This window comes from Copadichromis virginalis, linkage group LG3 (assembly GCF_057382275.1).
Source record: "Copadichromis virginalis isolate Kocher_CV1m ecotype Utaka linkage group LG3, C_Virginalis_male_GT1.1, whole genome shotgun sequence".
NCBI lineage: Eukaryota > Metazoa > Chordata > Actinopteri > Cichliformes > Cichlidae > Copadichromis > Copadichromis virginalis.
In genome coordinates, this window is record NC_140620.1 from 27,056,978 (window position 1) to 27,069,440 (window position 12,463).

General features: G+C 41.4%; 1 protein-coding gene across 1 annotated transcript; it reads right to left on the bottom strand.

Moving 5' to 3' along the window:
- Window positions 1-9,579: 9,579 nt before the first annotated feature.
- On the bottom strand, window positions 9,580-11,657 carry LOC146713759 (tripartite motif-containing protein 16-like). The gene has a single exon (XM_085450090.1). The coding sequence runs from the start codon at window positions 11,608-11,610 to the stop codon at window positions 9,907-9,909; it is 1,704 nt and encodes a 567-aa protein (XP_085306216.1). The 5' UTR covers window positions 11,611-11,657; the 3' UTR covers window positions 9,580-9,906.
- Window positions 11,658-12,463: the final 806 nt, after the last annotated feature.

Genomic DNA, 12,463 nt, shown 5'->3' on the forward strand with positions numbered 1-12,463 from the left:
TCTGAATATTAAACTTGTTTCTGCCTTTCATAGTGTGTAACTTGAAGGCCCTGAGTACTTTCTCCCACACTGAAAACACTGGAATGATAAAATTATTTGAACATTACCTAATAAGACTGATTCAGGACAGACAATTAGCTATTCTAAACTTTTCTAGCAGTCCTTCACAAACAGGGAACAGTCTGTCTCTTCTCTCCATCTGTCAGCTGCTGCTGGCTCTTCCTCCTCCTCTTCCTCACACACTGTTGAGTTTGTCCTGGTGGATCATCAGGGGTGCAAAGCCTCACAGATGATGTGCAGCAGTGGGTCCCTCAGTCTGTCCTCACTCTGGACACTTGCAGTTGTCACACATGGAAATCAAATGTGTGATAAGCTGCAGGATTCAAACACAAGTGTAACTTATAAACACATGTTCATACTTTTATTACACAATCAGAGAGAAAGAAACAGAGAGCGAGTGCAGGACAGACAGACAGGTGACAGTCTCAGGTGTATACACTGCTACAAAACAGCACAAGAGAAGGAGGATTTAGTGTTTGTGTTATTACGAGTGTTAAACAAGAAGAGTTCCCAGATGGTACAGTGGACACATGTGTGACTGCTGTGATTAAAGCATCTTTCTTTCAGCTTAACGAGTGAACCGTCAGCTCGTTCAAACACACGTTAAAGTCCGTTTGGCTCGACACCACCGAACAGAGGCAGCAATATAACATAGCTAACATTAACAGTGCAGTGGATCCTGCTTGTGCCGTGATATTCAGGACTGCAAACCGAGCAGCATCACTGACTTTCAGCTTGTTGTGTTTGTGGATATATGACTGACTTTAATTATCCACAAAATCATCAGATTCTCTGTAAGATTAAGGTCGACTATCGAACCGCGTATACAGTAAAGGCTTTAAAACAAAGTTAACGCTGAAAGTACAAACATCGCTAATGTCACATAACTTTGCCGGCATGTGGCCAACAGTAATGTTTTAATGTTCCTCATTATTAAACATTTGCACATAAATAAGTGACATAATATTCAGTACTTACTTTTGAAAGTTTACTCTTTGGCCGCCCCGCTTCCACTTCTTTGAAGCGTCTCCCAGTCCCAGTGCACTTGTTAGCATGTTTTGTTTTGGTTCGTGCAACTGGTCCGTCGGGTTATTGTCTCCCCAGAAACATTTCCGTTGTGTCTTGTGTGCTTTTGCAGCGTTTTTCTTTTTGCAGCATTTTTGTTTTTGCAGGTGTTTTTCTTTTTGCAGCATTTTTCTTTTTGTAGCATTTTTCTTTTTGCAAGTGTTTTTCTTTTTGCAGGTGTTTTTCTTTTTGCAGCATTTTTCTTTTTGCAAGTGTTTTCTGAAGTTGCAGTCCATTTGGCCTCTCAGGGCCACCGTAAGAATGTAATAGAAAGAGGAACGTCTCTGTCTGTTTTTAGGCTGATATGGTGATGGTGTATATCTTACCCTGGGTGTGTTTAATAAAATTAAAAGTATTGCGCACACACATAAAGAGCATTGAGATTAAGTAAATAAAGATTAAGTAAAGTTAATATAAAGGCTAGGGCCCAGAACATGATATTTTGAACCAACTTTGAATAATTAAGGGAACATTAGATGAACACAGTAGATTAGTGAGGTGGAGCAGAGAGAGGCATTTTGTTTTCTATCCTTTACAGAAGAAGATTTCAGGACCACAGCGACCACAGGGGTGGCGAGAATCCTGGAAGCCCCAGACCAAACGGAACCAACCAGAGAAAAGGGAGCCCAAAAAGAAGAACAGAGCACAAAGACACCTAGTTGTTTACATTGCAAAGAAGATCAAAATCTTGTTAGACACAGGTTATAATGGGAGCATAAAAGTAATGAGAGGGACTTTAGGAATTGTTGCAGGATTTTTATGTTATGTAAATTGCCCAAACACAGTGTTCAGGCCGGATATGCGCTACCCGTTAAAGGGGGCGAAGAAACCAGGACTAAGTTTAAAGAAGAAATGAGGTAAATTTTTAAAGCGGAAACAGGTAAATAGTAGGGCTGGGCGATATAGCCTAAAATTCATATCGCGATATAATTTGAAGCATGTGCGGTAACGATATATATCGCAATATATTCTTTTCTTCTGTATAACTTATTTTCCACACTATAAGGCACACTTAAAATCCTTTAATTTTCTCAAAAATCAAGAGTGTGCCTTATGTATGAATTCTGGTTGTGCTTACTGACCTCGAACCGATTTTGGTGTGCAGAAATCTGTTAAAAAATATGTTTTAGTACAACTTTGGTAAGCCGCACAGATTGAACAAAAGAATGTCTCTAAATTCAGCTGAACTCCTTTCTGCTCCATTTTTCCTCTTAGCACCTTTGAGTGTCTCAAACAAAGAATTGCTGTCAGACTCTGTTTAATATAGACTGCAGATAAAAAGGTGCAGTTTGGACTTTGGCAGCAATTATAACATTTAATTTATCAGGTTACTATCAATTTAAACTTTGTTGTGTCCTCTGTTGTAGTTTCTGTAAAAGTCGGCACTGTCTGCAATTAAGATAACAACTGAATCTAATGGCAGCTCAAATTACAGCAACATCCACAAATAGACTTTCATCTTAATTACAGACTCCAGATACAGCAACATATTTCCTCAAAGTAAAACCGATGAAACTTTAGCAATACCTGTGATGAAACGTGAAAACTTCTGACCTAACACCTGGTATCAACACCAACCAACTCCAACTAAAGTATTCAGTAAAAGTTCAGCAATACCAGGGTCGGTGGTCTGCGTTATGACGGAGGTTCAGCACAGCCATGCTTTCTTTGAGTTAGCTGGCTTAACAAAACCAAAAGCATCAGTCTGACCCCAGACGGCGGTTAGCAACTTTCTTTTCTAACTCAGGCTTGTTATGTTTGCAACACACTCAGGGAAGTAAACTTGAAATGGCAGCTTTATTTGATGGAAAAAAAACTCCTCAATAAAAACTTAAACAGAAACAAGCAACTAGAAACAAAAACTAGGGAACTAAACTTGGACAGAGAACTACAAAACTACTCGGAGCATGGAGGAAACACACAGCATTGAGAGGATACGATGCGACAACAGCCAGGTGAAGACTGAGGACTATAATACACAGGCAGGATAACGAGAGGATGAGGAACAGGAGGAAACACAGCTGGGACTAATCAGACATAATGAGACGAGGGGAAGCAAAACTAGAACAATAATCAAGGAACATAATTACAATAACTGAAACACCAATACCAACCCAACCCTGGCTGGTGGTGGGGAGTCCAGGAAGAAGGGCTCGAACAAAAACAGTCCAAAACAGAAGAGCTCAGGGGGACGACTCAGAGGTTGACGACACAGGAGTGCAAAACAAAGCAAATCAGGAGGCCTACCTGAAGGTTGACGGCACAATAGTCCATAAAAGGGCAGTTCACGGGGCCAACCCAGAGGTCAACAGCACATAAGTCCAGGCAAGAGCAGGTCCGGATAGGGATGGGTATCGAAAACCGGTTCTTGTTGAGAACCGGTTCCCACTGTTTCAATTCCTTGGAATTGTTTGCCATTTTTGCAAACGATTCCCTTATCGATTCCAGTCGCCCCGAATGACATCACCACGTTGCGGAGCGTCATTTACCTGGCAGGAAACATGGCGGCTCAAACACTCAAAAGTTTGGTCATACTTTACGAGAACGGATGACTGACAACAGGGCAACTTGCAATACTTGCAATGTAGATATTTCATTTAAGGGAGGAAACACTACGAATATGCAAAAGCATTTGCTCACAAAACACGCGATAACCTTAAATGAATGTCGTGTTTTTAATTCCGCTCCGGACTCGTGAATCTCAACCCAGCAGCAGCGGTAACGTTTGCACGTCCTCTCCCGTTAATGCAGCAGGTAAATAATCAACTAACAGTGCATATTATGTTAGCGCGATCTGCCTTATTACAAAACCTGCCATTACTGTGCATTTAGGTGATCATGATGAGAGAGACAGACAGAGTCTGGCTCAGATGCTGGCAGTTCTCGCTGCAGTCTACCGGTAGCGTCTCCTTTCAGGCCAGGATAGACGAATGTCACCGAGCAGAGACTAAGTTTGTGGTAAAAGGTTTGCACCCATTTGCCACAGCAGATGCCCTCAAATTTTCGGTAAGTGAATGTGTTTAATTGTAGGCAGGGACATTACTGGATATTCTTGTGTAATTGCTACAGAATAATTTATGTTATACTTTGTTATTGCTACTGAAGAATATTTATTTTATTATTTTACATTTACAATTTTTTTCCCCAGGGACCCTGTGACACCCCATTGAAGAGCCGTAGGCTGGATCTCTTAAGATCTCACTGTTGGGTTTGTAAGGCCATGTTACTAAATTTCTATCTTGTTCAAAGAGAAGATATAAAACAAAGTTCTAAGCTAATCGACCTTAGTGTTCTTCTTTTTTAAAAAGAATCGATAAAGAATCGAATTGTTAAACAGAATTGAAAATGGAATTGGAATTGTGAAAATCTTAGCAAAATGAAGTCCACAGCTGGCTGAATGAGCTCGCAAAAGCTTTTAGCAGAAGATGGAGTTCGCTGGGTTGATTTGCCTGAGCTCTCAGGGGAGATGGGAAGCTGAGACGGCCAGGCTGAGCTCCCAGGCTAACAGGCCATTTCAGCCTCTGGGGAAGCTGTGGGGACTGTCAAGGTAACTTTCTTGACCTCACCGATCCTTTAATATCACAGCTGGAGAAGAAGAGTCAGATGAGGCTGTAGTATCCTTTTATCAAAGCTTTATTACCAGTGCGCATTGGGAGATCCTGCTACATGCAGCCACGGCAACACATACTAATGCCCCCTCACATTAGTATATGTGAGGGGGCAAACTCCTCAAGATGGGTGGTGACCATGGTGGCCATTTAGAAGTCGGCCATCTTGGATACAACTTTTGCTTTTTCAATAGGAAGAGGGCCATGTGACACATCAAACTTATTAGTAACGTCACAAGAAAAACAACGGTGTGCTTGGTTTCAACGTAACTTTATTCTTTCATGAGTTATTTACAAGTTTCTCTTGGTTCACAGCCATTGACATGTCGAAGAGGTTAACACTTGAGGAGCGGATCGAAATTGTGTTGATATCTGGTGAATGCAGTAACCGGGTCGTTGCAGCAGATTTCAATGCAAGACACCATACGAGACCACCCAATCTCCCATGCTCCAACTGCTTGCCAAGTTTCGTGAAACTGGTTCAGTGTTGGATTTGCCAAAATGCGGACGCAAGAAAACTGTCACTAATGAAGAAACATCAGTGGCTGTCCTAGCTTCATTCAGCAAGAGCCCACAGCGTAGCACTCGCCGCATGTCACTGGAGAGTGGCATTAGTCGAACATCCCTTCGGCGGATATTAGCTACTCACAAATGGCACCCTTACAAACTCCAGCTACTGCAGCATCTCAATGAGGATGACCCAGATCAGCGCACAGAATTTGCAGAATGCACAAAACAAAAATTGGAACAGGACCCTCAGTTCACGCAGAAGATCTTTTTTTTTCATTGATGAGGCAAACTTTTATGTGAGTGGTGAAGTTAACAAACAAAACCACCGCTATTGGTCTGACACTAACCCACATTGGATGGATCCCTCCAAGACTGTTGGAACAACAAAAGTGATGGTTTGGTGTGGTATATGGGGTACAACGATAGTGGGTCCTTTCTTCATCAATAGAAACCCCAAGGCCACTGGATATTTGAAATTGCTACATGATGATGTGTTTCCCTCTTTATGCACTGAAGCTGGCACGTTCCCTGAGTTTTTCCAGCAAGATGGTGCACCACCACATTATGGGTGCCAGGTCCGAGCATTCCTAGATGAACAGTTTCCTGGAAAGTGGATTGGGGCCAACCCAGAGGTCGACATTCACGGCAAGCACTAAGTGGATCTGAGGAGTACTTTCTCAGTTTGTTCATTATAAAGACGTTCCCTTAAGGGGACTGCCCCTACAGGGAGTGCAGAATTATTAGGCAAGTTGTATTTTTGAGGAATAATTTTATTATTGAACAACAACCATGTTCTCAATGAACCCAAAAAACTCAATAATATCAAAGCTGAATGTTTTTGGAAGTAGTTTTTAGTTTGTAGTTTTAGCTATTTTAGGGGGATATCTATGTGTGCAGGTGACTATTACTGTGCACAATTATTAAGCAACGTAACAAAAAACAAATATATACCCATTTCAATTATTTATTTTTACCAGTGAAACCAATATAACATCTCCACATTCACAAATATACATTTCTGACATTCAAAAGTAAAAGAAAAACAAATCAGCGACCAATATAGCCACCTTTCTTTGCAAGGACACTCAAAAGCCTGCCATCCATGGATTCTGTCAGTGTTTTGATCTGTTCACCATCAACATTGCGTGCAGCAGCAACCACAGCCTCCCAGACACTGTTCAGAGAGGTGTACTGTTTTCCCTCCTTGTAAATCTCACATTTGATGATTGACCACAGGTTCTCAATGGGGTTCAGATCAGGTGAACAAGGAGGCCATGTCATTAGTTTTTCTTCTTTTATACCCTTTCTTGCCAGCCTCGCTGTGGAGTACTTGGACGCGTGTGATGGAGCATTGTCCTGCATGAAAATCATGTTTTTCTTGAAGGATGCAGACTTCTTCCTGTACCACTGCTTGAAGAAGGTGTCTTCCAGAAACTGGCAGTAGGACTGGGAGTTGAGCTTGACTCCATCCTCAACCCGAAAAGGCCCCACAAGCTCATCTTTGATGATACCAGCCCAAACCAGTACTCCACCTCCACCTTGCTGGCGTCTGAGTCGGACTGGAGCTCTCTGCCCTTTACCAATCCAGCCACGGGCCCATCCATCTGGCCCATCAAGACTCACTCTCATTTCATCAGTCCATAAAACCTTAGAAAAACCAGTCTTGAGATATTTCTTGGCCCAGTCTTGACGTTTCAGCTTGTGTGTCTTGTTCAGTGGTGGTCGTCTTTCAGCCTTTCTTACCTTGGCCATGTCTCTGAGTATTGCACACCTTGTGCTTTTGGGCACTCCAGTGATGTTGCAGCTCTGAAATATGGCCAAACTGGTGGCAAGTGGCATCTTGGCAGCTGCACGCTTGACTTTTCTCAGTTCATGGGCAGTTATTTTGCGCCTTGGTTTTTCCACACGCTTCTTGCGACCCTGTTGACTATTTTGAATGAAACGCTTGAATGAAACTACGGATACTGGATGCCTGTGCAGGCATTTCTCCTGCGGTGTTGCTTAGAGATGGCACGATACCACTTTTTTATGTCCGATACCGATACCGATATCATAAATTTGGATGTCTGCCGATACCAATATGAATCCGATATAGTGTTTTTTAATCAACAAAACTGTTTTTTAATATATCTTGCTGCATTTTGCAAGTCTGCAAGTTCATACTCAAGTTTAAAACAACAACTACACTAAAGCTATTCTGTTATACCTGTATGCAAAAAAAAATATTTCATAGTTCAGCAATACTGATCAATCTAATAAACTTAAACCTACACCATCCTCCCTATTCTGGTATTTTAAAGAGTACTTAGCGTAAATATTAAGCAACCTAACTAATAGGGTTCCAACTCCCAGCAACAACAAAAATAAATAAATAAAAAATAGGGAACCCCCCCTCACGCTCCACCTCATGATGCTTAATCGACGTAATCAACCTTAATTTGATGCAGTGTGAAAAAAAATGCACAGAAATCAATTATTTTTCAAGAAATATTAAATAGATTCAACATCTTTCTTCAACAAAATTGCAGACTGCACAGATGGTACCTTCCCAAAGGAAAAAGTACTATAGCTTACTAGGGTATATATATTAGACTTAATAGTCACTATATACAGTAATTGACTTCTATTCCTTTTACATCAGATTAAAACTTTGTGTGTCAGATAATTATTTATTAAAAGCTAGACATTTTAAATGAGAATAAGAAAGAAAAGTATGTCTTTGTGCCCCCTTTTCCCAGTTAATGCCCTATCGGCCCCCCTGGCTAAACTTTGCTAGATCCGCCCCTGCACAGTTACCAGCGTCAGCTACGTAGAAAAAGATCCTGGTGTAGAAAGTAATATTAAATAAATTCTAACAACAGCTTATCAAGCTTAAACGTGCTGCTGTTGTTCAGCCGCTGGTTTCCTCTTTCTGGTGCAAAGTGGGCCAAAAACAAAGACGGACTCGCGACAGAAAAGCCGATCAGCTGATCATTTAAGCAGTTTCACGATTGAAGTAGCAGCCTGAGAGCGAGAGGCAGTCGCTCGTTAAGCTTAACGCAGGAATGCTTTACAAACATTCAGAGATGGACTTACACACTTGCTTTACTTCTCTTGGGGATAACTTTGTCGGAGATGAAATGCCAGGTTGCTAGCGAAGCTCCAAATGCTATCCAGACCACAGGTCCCGCATGCCACCGCCGCTCTATCACGTGATGCATACTGCTCCGACATGCTAACGTTCTGAGGTGAGTTACGGCGTGTTGCAAGTTTTGTGAGGTGCTTTCGTGATATTTAATGGATCGGATTACATTTTTTATTTTTCTCCGATATCCGATCCAGTCATTTAGGTCAGTATCGGACCGATACCGATACGTAATATCGGATCAGTCCATCTCTAGTGTTGCTATCAGTGTGTGAAGAGTGGGAGAAGAGGGTTGCATTGACAATCCAACACAATGGGCAGCACACTGAACACATTTTATAAGTGGTCAGAATCTTGTAAATAACTCATGAAAGCTGATACACATGATATAATAGAATAGAATAGAATTAGAATTCAACTTTATTGTCATTGCACATGCACAGGTACAGGGCAACGAAATGCAGTTTGCATCCATCCAGAAGTGCTTTAGTGATATAGATATATTACAATATATATTAGCAATAATATAGATATGTGAGTATATTACAGAAATGGGTCTATTATGGTATGTTATAATGTACACGGTATGAAGTATGTTGTGAATATTCTATAACTATAAGTATGTACAGGCTGGAGGAAGTAAAACTTCCTCCAGGATGGAGGAAGTAAAACTAGATACAATGAACTAGGAACAAAAGTCTCTTTCAAAATAAAACAGGAAACATGGAGACACAAAGACAACAGAAGCTTGACAGACCTAAATTACAAACAAAAGGTGCCAAATAACCCAAAACCTCTGGTTTAGAGACCCAGTGACACATGCTGGGGTCAACTGGAATAAAGCCAAAGCAATTACCTCTGATCATGGAAAGCATTGGCTGTTCGATGCACCGCAGAGATTACGAGGAACTAAGTGCTAAGTTATCAAAACACCGTTGTTTTTCTTGAACTAAATCAGTTTTCAATTAAAAAGCTTTTCTTGTTATTTTACCTAACAAATGCATATGATTTATCTTTAAACTGTCTCTTCACCATGACCTCTAAGTCACATAAATGAGGCTTCCATGTTTAGATGACAGCAAATACCTGGTTCATATCAACTCGCATCTGTCTCATTTCATTTTCCTATTAATCATAGGAATGAAAATGTACTCAAATCAATCCTCTCAAAGGAAATAAAACAAGAAGAATCAAACGTAAAATTATTTTATTTACATATTCCTCATAGTAAACAACTTTGACACAGTCAGAACATTGATTGAATTTTCTTTCTTTAAAACAGAGAAAAACAGTTCCTTTAATTTGAACAAAATTTCAGATAAATATAAATATAATTTAGATATTTCTCGGTTAAAATCAATTAATTTATTAACTAGACAACAAACAATATGATGTCAATGTAGCACCCACAAAGTGTGACTGGCAAGTGACGTCTGTGCAGAGAAGAAACAGAACAACAATGAGCTATGAGAAACAATGTTGGAGAACAAAGAAACTGAAAAGTAATCCAAACCAAACCAAACCAAGAAATTTTTTTGTCTATTTCCGTTTTGTGAACTCTGCGGTGTCTCCACCAGAGTACAATATAATACTGTGAAAAAACCAAAGTCCAGCATAGAGCGGCTGAGTGAATGTGGTCTGGACTCTGTGGAGGAAAGTCATGGTTTCAGAGACGCTGTAGAAAGACAGAATACCTGCTCTGTGATCCAGGTACACTCCTACTCTGGAGGACCGAGGACCTGAGAGGACAGTTTGGACATTGTTGTGCCAAAATGTGTAACTGTTTTTCTCACAACGTAATGACCAAGACTTGTCATTTCCACCAAGTGCACATTCATTTGACCTCCCTACTCCGCTGATATTTTTGTATGTGACTGCTACTTCAACTCCTCTTCCTCTCCACTCCACCTCCCAATAACAACGTCCAGTCAGACTCTCTCTACTCAGGACCTGACACATTACAGTGAATCTGTCTGGGTGATCAGAATAAGACTGTTGTTTTTTCATTAAAGTTGCTTTTCTGTTTCCCTCAGATAATAACAGATGTGTGTTTGCTGTCTTTGGATCCAGTGTGATTTGACATGAAAATTTTAAGAATCCAGCTCTGGTCTTTGGCTCTGGTGGTGACAGTAAAACATCCACTTCAGTGACTGTCAGTGAGATGTTTGTCCATTCCTCTCTCAGAATGTCCTGTAGTTTATGTCTGAGTCTATCTCTGGTCTCTGACACAGCTGCTGTCACATCCTCAAAGTACCTCAGAGGACGAATACTGATGCTGGATGAGTGTGTAGACTCACTGAGTGCTGACAGTGAGGGGTAGTTGTGTAGAAACTGGTTGTGATCCTCTGTGTGTGAGAGCTGCTCCAGCTCGCCGTCTTTCCTCTTCAGCTCAGCGATCTCCTGCTCCAGCTTCTCCTGAAGCTCTTTGACTCGACTCACTTCAGTTTCCTGCTGGGATCTGACCTGCTGCTTCACATCAGAGCTTCTTTTCTGGATGAGACGGATCAGCTCAGTGAACATCTTCTCACTGTCCTCCACTGCTTTATCAGCAGAGCCATTGATGGCCTCCACCTCCTGTTGAAGCAGCTTCACATCTTTCTCTCGCTCCTGGATTCTCTGCTGGATGTTTAGTCGTCTCACCTCGAGCTCCTTCTGCTTCTCAGTCCTTTCTGCTGCAGCTGGGACTGTTTCATGGCCTTTATGTTCATCCATTGTGCAGAGATAACAGATACTCTGCTGATCTGTACGACAGAAAATCTTCATCACCTCATCATGACGAGAGCAGATGTTCTCCTGGAGCTTCTTGGAGGGGGCCACCAGCTTGTGTTTTTCAAAGGCAGGAGACTCCAGATGAAGCTGTATGTGTTTCTCACAGTAGGAGATCAGACACACCAGACAGGACTTGATGGCTTTCAGCTTCCTCCCAGTGCAGACATCACAGGCCACATCTTCAGGTCCAGCATAGCAGTGATCAGCTGGAGCAGCTTGGAGTCCAGTCTTCTTCAGCTGCTCCACTAAAGCTGCTAACATGGTGTTTTTCTCCAGGACAGGCCTCGGTATGAAAGTCTTCCTGCACTGAGGGCAGCTGTGGATTCCCTTCCTGTCCTCTTCATCAAAGTGGGTTTTAATACAGTTCATACAGTAGCTGTGTCCACAGGTTGTAGTCACCGGATCCTTCAGTAAATCCAAACAGATTGAACAAGAGAAGGTTTCTCGGTCCAGCTGAACTCCTTTCTCTGCCATTTCTCCTCTCAGTGTCAGTGACTGTGTGAGTTTCACTTCCTTACAACTGAAACTAGTCTGAGCTCTGATTTCTGAATGGAGCCTCTCAGCTCTTACACGTCACCACATGTTGGTTACACCCATCTTTAAACTGCAGATCTGAAGGTAAGGGAACGAGGAAACGTGTGAACAGAGAGGAGGTGCTGTGTTTCCAGTGGTGCCTTATCCTTTACGGCACCATTAAGTTACCTTTCAAAGGCTTCAGCAAATCTGGAGAGGAGAGTGGTGCAAGTTAAATAAGAGGAGTGAATGGAGGAGATAATGTTAAAGAATATATATACACATTAACATAACAGAGAGACATATCTCTAACAACTTGAATCAACATGTGAGTGTTTATTTCCTTTGAGAGCACCACAGATAACAAACAAAAAAACAGACACTCTGTAAGCCATCAGAACAAGAGCTGCTCAGTTTTTTAGTGTATATAGAAGTGTTTTTATAAATACTGCTGCAATTAATTAATACTGCCAGAATTGCAGTCAAAGCAAGATGACAACAATCAGGGTTAGGGCTGTGTGATATGACCAAACTCTCATATCCCGATATAAGACATCTATCATCCCGATAACAATATAAATCATAAAAATTTAACATTTTCTGTAAATTCTGTGAATCTCGGGCAGCTCGACGTGAAGTGTTTCCAGCTGGGCGTCATGTACCTGGAGTCGAGTGTTTTAACCGATGCATGAAACTATACATTTTTAGACATAAGTTGTAACGGCCTCCGTTTTCTTTGTGAGTAATTATTACACAGCGTGCTGCGGGGAAAAGCCTGTTCTAATGTTTGAGTTTAAGGTTTATCTTTTAGCAC